This window comes from Pseudophryne corroboree (genome assembly GCF_028390025.1).
Source record: "Pseudophryne corroboree isolate aPseCor3 chromosome 3 unlocalized genomic scaffold, aPseCor3.hap2 SUPER_3_unloc_32, whole genome shotgun sequence".
Taxonomy (NCBI): domain Eukaryota; kingdom Metazoa; phylum Chordata; class Amphibia; order Anura; family Myobatrachidae; genus Pseudophryne; species Pseudophryne corroboree.
Genome location: NW_026967522.1, coordinates 60,208 through 75,155, shown reverse-complemented (window position 1 = coordinate 75,155; position 14,948 = coordinate 60,208). Strand labels below are relative to the sequence as shown.

General features: G+C 49.5%; 1 protein-coding gene across 1 annotated transcript in view; it reads left to right on the top strand.

Annotated features, from left to right (window-relative positions):
• LOC134984051 (uncharacterized) overlaps positions 1-14,948 on the top strand; it is a 236,176-nt gene that overhangs the window by 170,172 nt on the left and 51,056 nt on the right. The window contains exons 15-16 of the mRNA XM_063949693.1: positions 10,556-10,680; positions 14,541-14,697. Coding sequence (XP_063805763.1) covers positions 10,556-10,680; positions 14,541-14,697 — 282 coding nt within the window. The remainder of the gene's footprint in view (positions 1-10,555; positions 10,681-14,540; positions 14,698-14,948) is intronic.

Below are 14,948 nucleotides of genomic sequence, written 5' to 3'. Positions count from 1 at the left end.
AGTATAATAATAATAAAAGGACACCACAGGCTACTCCCCCTGTATAATAATAACAGGACACCACAAGCTGCTCCTCCTGTATAATAATAATAATTACAGGACACCACAAGCTGCTCCCTCTGTATAATAATAATAATAGTAGTAATAATAATAATAATAATAATAATAATAATAACAGGACACCACACACTGCTACTCCTGTATTGTAATAATAACAATAACAACAAGAGACAACAGGCTGCTCGCCCTGTATACAAATAATATCAGGACACCACAGGCTCTTCCACCTGTATAATAATAATAATAATAAAAATAGGACACCACAGGCTGCTCATCCTGTATAATAATAACAAGACACCACAGGCTGCTCCTGCTGTATAATAATAATAATATTAATATCAGGACACCACAGGCTGCTCCCCCTGTATAATAATAATAACAGGACACCACAGGCTGCTCCCCCTGTATAATAATAATAATAACAGGTCACTACAGGCTGCTCCCCCTGTATAGTAAGACGCCATTACCTGATCTCCACGAACACTGTGAGGCTGCACAAGTCGATGAAAACTCACTTCCTGCATGTGGAACGCACAGTCCGGAAGTAAGGTGGAACGCACAGGCAGGAAGTAGGGTATGATTGGCAACGGCTGCTACCTGGTTACTGGCCCCTCCCCTCCTCCACCCCGCCCAAAGCCCAGCACTCTGTAATGACTATTACCATACATGTCCTCAGTGGAAGAGGCCGGCGGCCATTTTCTTGTAGACCAGTCCGGCATCAGCAATAGGTTCCCTGTCCGTGCAGTGACGTCAGGAGCGGCGGCCATTTCCCCCTGGTCTGAGCTCCGCCTTCCTTCTATCATTCCCACAAGGCAGCAGGAGCAGAGAGCAGCCATTGCTGTGTCTGGCAGCAGGTAATGATATTATTATTATTATTCTATAGGCTGAGCAGCTCTGGTGTCAGGTTCTGTACTACAGGGGGAGCAGCCTCTGGTGCCTTGTTATAGTGCAGCTGGAGCAGCCTCTGGTGCTGCATTATCCCTGTACAGGTGGCTGACACTCTAGTGTCCTATTACTGTAAAACAGGTGTCGCAGACCCCGCCGTTACCGTAATACAGGTGGCGCAGACCCCGCCGTTACCGTAATACAGGTGGCGCAGACCCCGCTGTTACCGTAATACAGGAGGCGCAGACCCCACCGTTACCGTAATACAGGTGGAGCAGACCCCGCCGTTACCGTAATACAGGTGGTGCACACCCTGCCGTTACCGTAATACAGGTGGCGCAGACCCCACCGTTACCGTAATACAGGAGGCGCAGACCCCACCGTTACCGTAATACAGGTGGAGCAGACCCCACCGTTACCGTAATACAGGTGGCGCAGACTCCGCCATTACCATTATACAGGTGGCGCAGACCCCGCCGTTACCGTAATACAGGAGGCGCAGACCCCGCCGTTACCGTAATACAGGTGACGCAGACCCCCCCTCCCCCGTTACCGTAATACAGGTGACGCAGACCCCGCCGTTACCGTAATACAGGTAGCGCAGATCCCGCCGTTACCGTAATACAGGTGGCGCATGCCCCGCCGTTACCATAATACAGGTAGCGCAGACCCCGCCGTTACCATAATACAGATAGCGCAGACCCCCCCGTTACCGTAATACAGGCGGCGCAGACCCCACCGTTACCGTAATACAGGGGGCGCAGACCCCGCCGTTACCATAATACAGGTGGTGCAGACCCCACCGCTACCGTAACACAGGTGGCGCAGACCCCGCCGTTACCGTAATACAGGAGGCGCAGACCCCGGTGTTACCATAATACAGGTGGCGCAGACCCCGCCGTTACCGCTATTCTATACATATAATGGCATTATACTATACAGGGGAGCGCTATGTGTTGTCCTACTCTACAGGGGGAGCGAGCTGTGTTGCCCTTTTATACAGGGGGAGGTGCCTGTGGTGTCTTGTTACTATTATTATATAGGGTGAGCGGCATGTATTGTCTTTCTATACAGAAGGAGTGGCCTGTGTTGTCATAATATAAAGGGGTAGCATCCTGTGCTGTCATAGTATACAGGAGTAGCGGCCTGTGTTGTCATAATATACAGGGGTAGCATCGTGTGCTGTCATAGTATACAGGGGCAGTGACCTGTGTTGTCATAATATGCAGGGGGAGCTGCCTGTGTTGTCATAATATACAGGGGTAGCATCCTGTGATGTCATAGTACACAGGGGGAGCGGCCTGTGTTGACATAGTATACAGGAGGAGCGGCCTGTGTTGTCATAATATACAGGGGTAGCATCGTGTGCTGTCATAGTATACAGGGGCAGTGACCTGTGTTGTCATAATATGCAGGGGAAGCTGCCTGTGTTGTCATAATATACAGGGGTAGCATCCTGTGCTGTCATAGTATACAGGGGGAGCGGCCTGTGTTGACATAGTATACAGGGGGAACAGCCTGTGTTGTCATAGTATACAGGAGGAGTGGCCTGTGTTGACATAATATACAGGGGGAGTGGCATTTATTGTCATAATAGACAGGAGGAGTGGCCTGTGTTGTCATAATATACAGGGGTAGCATCCTGTGCTGTCATAGTATACAGGGGGAGCGGCCTGTGTTGACATAGTATACAGGGGGAACAGCCTGTGTTGTCATAGTATACAGGAGGAGCGGCCTGTGTTGACATAATATACAGGGGGAGCTGCCTGTGTTGACACAGTATACAGGGGGAAAAGCCTGTGTTTTCATAGCATGTCCAAACTGCGGCCCTCCAGCTGTTGAGAAACTACACATCCCAGCATGCTGTTAGGGTCTCCTGCCCTGTGCTGCCACGTCGTCATGGCAACCAGGAGACAAGTGCTAGTGGAGTAACCTGAGCGCAGCTGATACTCCGGTTCGGGTCTTTTGCTGTGCAGTGGTTATAGGCTCTGTGCACGGCAGGGGATCCGGTGCTGGTTTTTGTGCTCACAGTCTGTGAGGTCTGAGTGGGGCGTGGACAGCACCTGCTATATAAGGCCTCTTTTCAGGGTAAGCAGATGCTGCTGAATCTTTGTTGGTTAGTCAGTTCATGAAAGTTAGCCAGTACTGTGTAGCTTTGTATTTGTTTGTTGCTTACTGCAAATAGGCCTGGGGATTTGGTATTACACTCTGCCAATCCAGACCTAGCAGTAAGACTGGAGTCAGTCGTTTAGCTTGCTGGGGTTCTGTTACTACTCTGTGAACTTAGCAAGTTTGCGGCTGTATTCTAAGACTTGCCTGTCTAATCCTGTCTCACTGTGCTAGGTGTCAGGGGTCAGTTTAGTGGCAGTAAGCTAAAACCTGTGCACTGCAAGTGAGAATCAGGATTGTGGAGACTCTCCTTGTGTCTATCATTCCATCTCTGACCAAGGAGTTTACTGCCACACCCATTGGTAACCCTTTAGGGTTTTGCTGTTGCCCTTAGCAACAGCATTTCGGGTTCTCTACGTATTAAAACACAACATCTTGCTTTTTCCATCTGAGCAGTTCTAATACAAGGGAGATACACAGTTCCTTAACCTCTGGGCTTTTCTGTTCACTTTGTGTGTATTTTGTTACTCTATCACCTTCTGTGTACGTTATGTCATATTCCCCAGTTTGTCTGTGAGTCCATTTGTTTTGCATAACAGTTCAAACACCAGTACATTCCTGCAGACACTGGAGTGCATAACAGTTCTGACACCAGTACTTTCCTGCAGGCACTGGTGTGCATAACATATTCAGCAGCCTAATACTCCTGTTGAAATTTTGTGGGAATATGGAGCATACCCCTCAAAATACGTTGCAACAGGTGGTCGATCAGGTGCAGGTCCTGACTCGACAATTTAATTATTTGTCCATTAAAATGCACACCTCCCAGGCTGCTGGCGGAGCTCCCGCAGCAGCAGCACCTGCAGGGGTTAAGGAGCCGAAAGTAAATCTCCCGGATCTTTTTTCTGGAGATCGCTCGCAGTTCTTTTGTTTCAAGGAGAGCTGCAAGCTATACTTCCGGCTTAGGCCTCAGTCTTCTGGGTCGGAGATTCAGCGGGTGGGCATAGTGATTTCCTTGCTACAAGGAGACCCACAGGTCTGGGCATATGCGTTGCAGCCTGACTGTCCGTCGCTTAAAAGTGTTGATGCTTTTTTTACGGCACTGGGCATGTTGTATGATGACCCTGACAAGACGGCCTCAGCCGAGGCTCAGATTTCGATCCTTAAGCAAGGGCGAAGGCCAGTTGAGGTTTACTGTACGGAGTTTCGGAGGTTGGCCCATGATACCCAGTGGAATGACCCAGCCCTGAGACACCAGTACCGAAGAGGTCTTTCTAACCAGATAAAGGACCAACTGGTACAATATCCCTTGCCTGATAGCTTGGATCAGCTCATGCAGTTATCCATCCGGGTGGATAGACGGCTGAGAGAGCGTAGGCTTGAAAGGGAGACTGAGATTTCCTTCCTTCCCAAGGGAACCTCAGACTCTGAGGAATTTTCTGAGGAGCCTATGCAGATTGGGGCTACCCGCCTCTCCTCGCGTGAGAAGACGCGGAGGAGACAGCAGGGGTTGTGTTTGTACTGTGGGAATAAAGGTCATGTGGTAGTATCATGCCCAGAAAAGCCGGAAAACTTCAGGGCCTGAGGGTGATGGGAAATATCCTGTCAGGCCAGAAGTCAGAATTTCCCAAGAAGACTTTTATCATTCCGGTGACCTTGAAGATCCTCGGTCAAACTGTCAAGACCGAGGCCTTTGTGGACAGTGGGGACGACAGGGTTTTTATGGACCGCCAATTCGCCCTGAAACACTCTGTTCCCTTAGTACCCTTGGCATCGGAAATTGAGATTTGTGGGTTAAACGGGGAACCATTATCCCAAGGTAAAATTACCTCTTGCACTAGCCAGAGTTCTTTGTTTATTGGAGCCACACACTCTGAAAAATTGTCCTTTTATGTGACTGTCTGTACTTTTGCCCCATTGGTGTTGGGGTTACCCTGGTTAAGGGCCCACAATCCTCAATTTGACTGGGTCTCTGGGGAGATTCTTATTTGGGGTACTGATTGTTTCAGGAGTTGCTTGAGCCTTCCAATCAGGCTCTCGCAGCTAAGTTTGCCAGGATTGCCAGGGTGTTATGCAGATTTTGCGGACGTGTTCTCCAAAAAAGTTGCAGAGGTACTACCTCCCCATCGCCCCTATGACTGTGCCATTGATTTGTTGCCAAATGCTAAGCTTCCCAAGAGCAGGTTGTACTCCCTGTCACGTCCTGAGACTCAGGCTATGGCAGAGTACATTCAGGAGAACTTGGCTAAGGGATTTATCAGACCTTCACAGTCTCCAGTTGGGTCGGGGTTCTTCTTCGTGGGTAAAAAGGACGGTTCGTTGCGACCCTGAATCGACTTCAGGGAATTGAACCGTATCACGATTAAAAACTCATACCCACTGCCTCTCATTTCGGTCTTGTTTGACCAGCTTCGTACTGCCACCATTTTTTCTAAGATTGACCTACGCGGTGCGTACAATCTAATCCGAATAAGAGAGGGGGATGAATGGAAGACTGCCTTTAATACCCACTCAGGGCATTATGAATATTTGGTGATGCCTTTTGGGCTCTGTAATGCCCCTGCAGTCTTCCAGGATTTCATGAATGATGTGCTCAGGGAATATTTGGATAGATTCTTAGTTGTATACTTAGATGACATCCTAATCTTCTCCCATTCCCTGGAGGAACATCGGAAGCATGTACGCTTAGTCCTCCAGAAACTCAGAGACCACCGGCTTGGGGCGAAGCTGGAGAAGTGCGAATTTGAAGTTCAGCAAATCGCATTTCTAGGATATATTATCTCCCCAGAAGGTTTCCAAATGGAGGGTTCCAAGGTACAGGCAGTCCTGGATTGGGTGCAGCCCACTAGTTTGAAGGCGCTTCAGCGTTTCCTGGGCTTTGCAAATTTTTATAGACGATTTATCGCTGGATTTTCGTCTATAGTGGCGCCCTTGGTGGCACTCACTAAGAAAGGGGCGGATGTTGCTCACTGGTCTTGTGAGGCTAAAGCGGCTTTTGCCCGTCTCAAAAGGGCATTTGTTTCGGCCAAGGTGCTGCGACACCCAGATCCAGAGCGTCCTTTTGTGGTGGAGGTGGATGCCTCTGAGATGGGTATTGGGGCAGTGCTTTCTCAGATGGGAGTGTCTGATAATCGCCTTCATCCCTGTGCTTACTTTTCCCGTAAATTTTCGCCTGCCGAGATGAATTATGACGTGGGTAACCGGGAATTGTTGGCTATTAAGGATGCACTCGAGTAGTGGAGACACTGGCTAGAGGGGGCTAAGTTTGTGGTCTCAATTCTCACTGACCATAAGAATCTGGCATATTTAGAGTCAGCGAAGCGTCTCAATGCCAGGCAGGCACGATGGGCTTTGTTTTTTGCTCGCTTTAATTTTTTGATAACATATCGCCCTGGGTCAAAAAACATCAATGCTGATGCGCTCTCGCGGAGTTTTGCTCCAATCCAGGAGACCACCGAGGAGCCGTTGCCCATTGTTTCCCCATCATGTATTAAAGTGGGCATTACCCAGGACCTCTTATCATTAGTCCTTAGAGCACAGGAGCAGGCTCCTCCAGACCTTCCGGTAGGTCTTTTGTTTGTGCCTCCTAGGTTAAGACAGCGAGTGTTCCTGGAATTCCATGCCAAGAAGTCGGCAGGTCACCCGGGTATTGCCAGAACTCGGGAGTTGCTATCTAGGGCGGTGTGGTGGCCCTCGGTGGCTAAGGATGTGGATCAGTGGGTTCGGGCATGTGACATCTGTGCCCGAAATAAGACTCCTAGAGGGGTTCCTGTTGGCCCATTACATCCACTCTCTATCCCATCTAAGCCATGGACCCACATTTCAATGGATTTTGTGGTGGACTTGCCCAAATCCTCGGGGATGACAGCCATCTGGGTTGTCGTTGACAGGTTTTCGAAGATGGCGCACTTCGTTCCACTGGTTGGGCTGCCATCAGCCAGACGCCTGTCTGAATTATTTATGCTGCATGTTGTGCGTCTCCACGGGTTGCCACTTGATGTGGTCTCTGACCGCGGATCCCAGTTTGTGGCCAAATTCTGGAGGGCATTTTGTTCCGATCTCCAGATTTCTGTCAGCTTGTCGTCAGGCTACCATCCGCAGTCTAATGGGCAGACTGAAAGGGTGAACCAGTCCTTGGAGCAGTTCCTCAGGTGTTATGTCTCCAAGTGTCAGACTGACTGGGTTGCTCATCTGTCCATGGAAGAGTTTGCCTATAACAACGCGGCTCACTCTGCTACAGGGATCTCTCCCTTCCTTTGTGTGTATGGGCATCATCCTAAGGCCAATTCTTTTGACCCCCTGGACTCCACGCCTGGTGGTTCCTCTGTGGTTTCGGTCCTTAGAGGTATTTGGCGGAAAGTGAAGAAAGCCCTTGTGTCTGTGTCATTAGTGACCAAAAGGGTTTTTGATAAGCGGAAAAGACCCTGCAGCTTCAAATTAGGAGACTTCGTCTGGTTGTCTACCAAGAATTTGAAGTTGAGACAGCCATCTCATATGTTAGGCCCCCGGTTCATCGGCCCTTATAAGATCACTAGGGTTATCAATCCGGTGGCATTTCAGTTAGATCTGCCCCGTTCTTTGGGTATCAATAAAACATTTCATTGTTCCCTTTTAAAACGGGCGATTAGTAATCCTTCTTCCAGTGGAAGACCTTCCCCTCTTCTGATACGTGGCCAGAGGGAGTTTGTTGTTGAAAGGATTCTTGACTCCAAAGTGGTTCGGGGTCGGCTGTCATTTTTGGTGCACTGGAAGGGGTATGGCCCGGAGGAGCGGTCGTGGGTGCGCAGTTGTGATCTTCATGCCCCCAGACTGATACGCTCTTTCTTCTCGCAGTTCCCCGATAAACCCGGTGGTAGGGGTTCTTTGACCCCTCGTCAGAGGGGGGGTACTGTTAGGGTCTCCTGCCCTGTGCTGCCACGTCGTCATGGCAACCGGGAGACAAGTGCTAGTGGAGTAACCTGAGCGCAGCTGATACTCCGGTTCGGGTCTTTTGCTGTGCAGTGGTTATAGGCTCTGTGCATGGCAGGGGATCCGGTGCTGGTTTTTGTGCTCACAGTCTGTGAGGTCTGAGTGGGGCGTGGACAGCACCTGCTTTATAAGGCCTCTTTTCAGGGTAAGCAGATGCTGCTGAATCTTTGTTGGTTAGTCAGTTCATGAAAGTTAGCCAGTACTGTGTAGCTTTGTATTTGTTTGTTGCTTACTGCAAATAGGCCTGGGGATTTGGTATTACACTCTGCCAATCCAGACCTAGCAGTAAGACTGGAGTCAGTCGTTTAGCTAGCTGGGGTTCTGTTACTACTCTGTGAACTTAGCAAGTTTGCGGCTGTATTCTAAGACTTGCCTGTCTAATCCTGTCTCACTGTGCTAGGTGTCAGGGGTCAGTTTAGTGGCAGTAAGCTAAAACCTGTGCACTGCAAGTGAGAATCAGGATTGTGGAGACTCTCCTTGTGTCTATCATTCCATCTCTGACCAAGGAGTTTACTGCCACACCCGTTGGTAACCCTTTAGGGTTTTGCTGTTGCCCTTAGCAACAGCATTTCGGGTTCTCTACGTATTAAAACACAACATCTTGCTTTTTCCATCTGAGCAGTTCTAATACAAGGGAGATACCCAGTTCCTTAGCCTCTGGGCTTCTCTGTTCACTTTGTGTGTATTTTGTTACCCTATCACCTTCTGTGTACGTTATGTCATATTCCCCAGTTTGTCTGTGAGTCCATTTGTTTTGCATAACAGTTCAAACACCAGTACATTCCTGCAGACACTGGAGTGCATAACAGTTCTGACACCAGTACTTTCCTGCAGGCACTGGTGTGCATAACACATGCCCTGATACAGCTTTAGCATTCTCTGCCTTATACTATCTAGTACTGGTGCCCCTTTCACCTTATAGCACACTGAATGAGCCTAAATTCACATTGTAGCACACTGAATGAGCCGACATTCACATTGTAGCACACCGAATGAGCCGACATTCACATTGTAGCTCACTGAATGAGCCGACATTCACATTATAGTACACTGAATGAGCCGAAATTCACATTATAGCACACTGAATGAGCCGAAATTCACATTGTAGCACACTGAATGAGCCGAAATTCACATTGTAGCACACTGAATGAGCCGAAATTCACATTGTAGCTCACTGAATGAGCCGACATTCACATTGTAGCACACTGAATGAGCCGAAATTCACATTGTAGCACACTGAATGAGCCGAAATTCACATTGTAGCACACTGAATGAGCCGACATTCACATTGTAGCACACTGAATGAGCCGACATTCACATTGTAGCACACTGAATGAGCCGAAATTGTGACAGCAGGGACAGCCAGAGTGACAGCAGGGACAGCCAGAGTGACGACAGGGAGAGAGACAGTGATGACAGGGAGAGTGACGACAGGGAGAGTGACGACAGTGATGACAGGGACAGTGACGACAGGGAGAGTGACGACAGTGACAGCTGGGAGAGAGGTGACAGCAGGGGAACATTACCTTTATTTGTTGCGGGCAGCAGTGAGCGGTGGGTTGCTGGCGACGTCGTGCGGCTAGTGGCTGGCACCAGGAGGCTGGTGGTGGGCGGCTGGCGTCGGTGAGCGGCTGTGAGCTACTACAGTGCTCTACACAGCCGCCGGCTGCCGCGCAGGGACGGGGAGCACCATGTGCAGCAGGATGGCCACTTCCCTCGCCACTTTCATGGGCCCATTTCCGGGTCAGTGGAAGAAGTGGCGGGGTATACCATACCGCCGTATACCGCCCCATTTCCACCACTGAATAGTAATAATACAGGGACATGACTGGGGAGGTGAAGGGATCTGGGAATGTCACAGTGACATCACTTATATCTATAGTAATAATACAGGGACATGTCTGGGGAGGTGAGAGGATCTGGGAATGTCACAGTGACATCACTTATATCTATAGTAATAATACAGGGACATGTCTGGGGAGGAGAGGGTATCTGGGAGCATCACAGGGACATCACTTATATCTATAGTAATAATACAGGGACATGACTGGGGAGGTGAGGGGATCTGGGAGTGTCACAGTAACAACTTATATCTATAGTAATAATACAGGGACATGACTGGGGAGGTGAGGGGATCTGGGAGTGTCACAGTAACAACTTATATCTATAGTAATAATACAGGGACATGTCTGGGGAGGTGAGGGGATCTGGGAATGTCACAGTGACATCACTTATATCTATAGTAATAATACAGGGACATGTCTGGGGAGGAGAGGGGCTCTGGGAGCGTCACAGTTACATGAGTTATATCTATAGTAATAATATAGGGAAATGACTGGGGAGGTGAGGGGATCTGAGAGCATCACTGTTACATCACTTATATCTATAGTAATAATACAGGAACATGACTGGGAGCTGAGGGGATGTGGTAGTATTTACAGTGATAGTGTCTCCCCCATTTCGCAGTATTAAACAGTTGTGAAGAAGACATCCTGTGAGCGTGAGACACCCAGCAGCCATCCTCTTGTGTCAGGAGGACTGAGAAGGACCCAGAGCCCAATCACGGTGCCTCCACCTCACTCACTGACACATGAGAGACACAGTGACGAGAAGATCATTGAACTCACCAACAAGATCATTCAGCTGCTGACTGAAGAGGTGACTGCTGGGAATGGGGCATTATACAGTAACACCAGGGGACGTGTCTGGGTGATGACTGGAGACATGACTGCTGGGAATGGGACATTATATAGTAACACCAGGGGATGTGTCTGGGTGATGACTAGAGAGGTGACTGCTGTGAATGGGACATTATACAGTAACACCAGGGGATGTGTCTGGGTGATGACTGGAGAGGTGACTGCTGGGAATGGGACATTATACAGTAACACCAGGGGACGTGTCTGAGTAATGACTGGAGAGGTGACTGTTGGGAATGGGGCATTATACAGTAACACCAGGGGATGTGTCTGGGTGATGACTGGAGAGGTGACTGCTGGGAATGGGGCATTATACAGTAACACCAGGGGATGTGTCTGGGTGATGACTGGAGAGGTGACTGCTGGGAATGGGGCATTATACAGTAACACCAGGGAACGTGTCTGGGTGATGACTGGAGATGTGACTGCCGGGAATGGGGCATTATACAGTAATACCAGGGGATGTGTCTGGATGATGACTGGAGAAGTGACTGCTGGGAATGGGCCATTATACAGTAACACCAGGGAATGTGTCTGGGTGATGACTGAAGAGGTGACTGCTGGGAATGGGGCATTATACAGTAACACCAGGGGACGTGTCTGGGTGATGACTGGAGACATGACTGCTGGGAATGGGACATTATATAGTAACACCAGGGGATGTGTCTGGGTGATGACTGGAGAGGTGACTGCTGTGAATGGGACATTATACAGTAACACCAGGGGATGTGTCTGGGTGATGACTGGAGAGGTGACTGCTGGGATTGGGACATTATACAGTAACACCAGGGGACGTGTCTGGGTGATGACTGGAGAGGTGACTGCTGGGAATGGGACATTATACAGTAACATCGGGGGACAGGTCTGGGTGGTGACTGGAGAGGGGACTGCTGGGAATGGGACATTATACAGTAACATCGGGGGACAGGTCTGGGTGATGACCGGAGAGGTGACTTCTGGGAATGGGGCATTATACAGTAACACCAGGGAATGTGTCTGGGTGATGACTGGAGAGGTGACTGCTGGGAATGGGGCATTATACAGTAACACCAGGGGATGTGTCTGGGTGATGACTGGAGAGGTGACTGTTGGGAATGGGGCATTATACAGTAACACCAGGGAATGTGTCTGGGTGATGACTGGAGAGGTGACTGCTGGGAATGGGGCATTATACAGTAACACCAGGGGATGTGTCTGGGTGATGACTGGAGAGGTGACTGTTGGGAATGGGGCATTATACAGTAACACCAGGGAATGTGTCTGGGTGATGACTGGAGAGGTGACTGCTGGGAATGGGGCATTATACAGTAACACCAGGGGATGTGTCTTGGTGATGACTGGAGAGGTGACTGTTGGGAATGGGGCATTATACAGTAACACCAGGGAATGTGTCTGGGTGATGACTGGAGAGGTGACTGCTGGGAATGGGGCATTATACAGTAACACCAGGGGATGTGTCTGGGTGATGACTGGAGAGGTGACTGCTGGGAATGGGGCATTATACAGTAACACCAGGGAACGTGTCTGGGTGATGACTGGAGATGTGACTGCCGGGAATGGGGCATTATACAGTAACACCAGGGGATGTGTCTGGGTGATGACTGGAGAGGTGACTGCTGGGAATGGGGCATTATACAGTAACACCAGGGGATGTGTCTGGGTGATGACTGGAGAGGTGACTGCTGGGAATGGGACATTATACAGTAACATCGGGGGACAGGTCTGGGTGGTGACTGGAGAGGGGACTGCTGGGAATGGGACATTATACAGTAACATCGGGGGATGTGTCTGGGTGATGACTGGAGAGGTGACTGCTGGGAATGGAACATTATACAGTAACACCAGGGGACGTGTCTGGGTGATGACTGGAGAGGTGACTGCTGGGAATGGGACATTATACAGTAACACCGGGGGATGTGTCTGGGTGATGACTGGAGAGGTGACTGCTGGGAATGTGGCATTATACAGTAACACCGGGGGATGTGTCTGGGTGATGACTGGAGAGGTGACTGCTGGGAATGGGACATTATACAGTAACACCGGGGGACGTGTCTGGGTGATGACTGGAGAGGTGATTGCTGGGAATGGGACATTATACAGTAACACCGGGGGACGTGTCTGGGTGATGACTGGAGAGGTGACTGCTGGGAATGGGACATTATACAGTAACACCGGGGGATGTGTCTGGGTGATGACTGGAGAGGTGACTGCTGGGATGGGACATTATACAGTAACACCGGGGGATGTGTCTGGATGATGACTGGAGAAGTGACTGCTGGGAATGGGACATTATACAGTAACACCGGGGGATGTGTCTGGGTGATGACTGGAGAGGTGACTGCTGGGATGGGACATTATACAGTAACACCGGGGGATGTGTCTGGATGATGACTGGAGAAGTGACTGCTGGGAATGGGACATTATACAGTAACACCAGGGAATGTGTCTGGGTGATGACTGGAGAGGTGACTGCTGGGAATAGGGCATTATACAGTAACACCAGGGGATGTGTCTGGGTGATGACTGGAGATGTGACTGCTGGGAATGGGGCATTATACAGTAACACCAGGGGGTGTGTCTGGGTGATGACTGGAGAGGTGACTGCTGGGAATGGGGCATTATACAGTAACACCAGGGGATGTGTCTGGATGATGACTGGAGAGGTGACTGCTGGGAATGGGACATTATACAGTAACACCAGGGGATGTGTGGGTGATGACTGGAGAGGTGACTGCTGGGAATGGGGCATTATACAGTAACACCAGGGGATGTGCCTGGGTGATGACTGGAGAGGTGACTGCTGGGAATGGGACATTATACAGTAACACCAGGGGATGTGTCTGGGTGATGACTGGAGAGGTGACTGCTGGGAATGGGACATTATACAGTAACACCAGGGGACGTGTCTGGGTGATGACTGGAGAGGTGACTGCTGGGAAAGGGACATTATACAGTAACACCAGGGGATGTGTCTGAGTGATGACTGGAGAGGTGACTGCTGGGAATGGGATATTATACAGTAACACCAGGGGATGTGTCTGGGTGATGACTGGAGAGGTGACTGCTGGGAATGGGGTATTATACAGTAACACCAGGTGACGTGTCTGGGTGATGACTGGAGAGGTGACTGCTGGGAACAGGACATTATACAGTAACACCAGGGGATGTGTCTGGGTGATGACTGGAGAGGTGACTGCTGGGAATGGGACATTATACAGTAACACCGGGGGATGTGTCTGGGTGATGACTGTATCACTGTGTGTGTCAGGTTCCTATAAGGTGTCATGATGTCACTGTCTATGTCTCCATGCAGGAGGAGGAGTATATAGAGGAACACAGGGGTCTGTACAAGGACGTGAAGATGGAGAATCACCGGCCCCACACATCACTGGGTAAGAGGAGATTGTCATGTATTGTACAGGGGAGAGCAGGTATGGGGTCCCCTATATACACACATCATCTGATAATCACATATATACACTGTACTCAGTCACTGTGTGTCTCCTACAGATGGGCCCAGTAACAGAGATACCCCAGAGAGATGTCCCCATCCTCTGTATTCCCAGGATTGTACAGAGGAGAATCACAGGATCCCACAGGAGGATCAGGTAGGTGGGATTTAGGGTCTCACCAATATACCAAAGTGACTGTCACTATATGATCTGTAGAGAAGCTGTGTGTCTTATACACTGATATTATACTGTTTCACCTCAGTTTAATCTGACTGTATGCAAATGTCATTATAGTGTTTGTTTGTTTGTTTTTTAGGTAGAACGTCTGTCTGATATTAAAACAGACGATATAGAGGGAGAAGAAGAGACGTATGTGACTGATATAAAGGCAGAAGATACAGAGGGAGAAGAAGAGACGTATGTGACTGATATAAAGACAGAAGATATAGAGGGAGAAGAAGAGACATATGTGGGGGGTGATCAGCAGTGTAAGGAGGAGGAAATCCCTACAGATATCAGCACAGGTGAGTAATAATCACTTATTACAGAAAAGAGTCACATATTCTCCTTTCCCAGTAACTACAGCAATCTCTTATCCTACACCCTCCTCTGTCAGTACAAACTAATGAGGAATATTTATTTTCCCAGTGAGGGAGTCAGGAGCCATCAGCCCCTATTATGCTCCTGCTCTCCCCCTCACATCAGCCCAGAGATCTGACCAGTCTCCTCCCCACACTCTCTGGTGTAGCTCATACATCAGGAGACATCAGCCCCT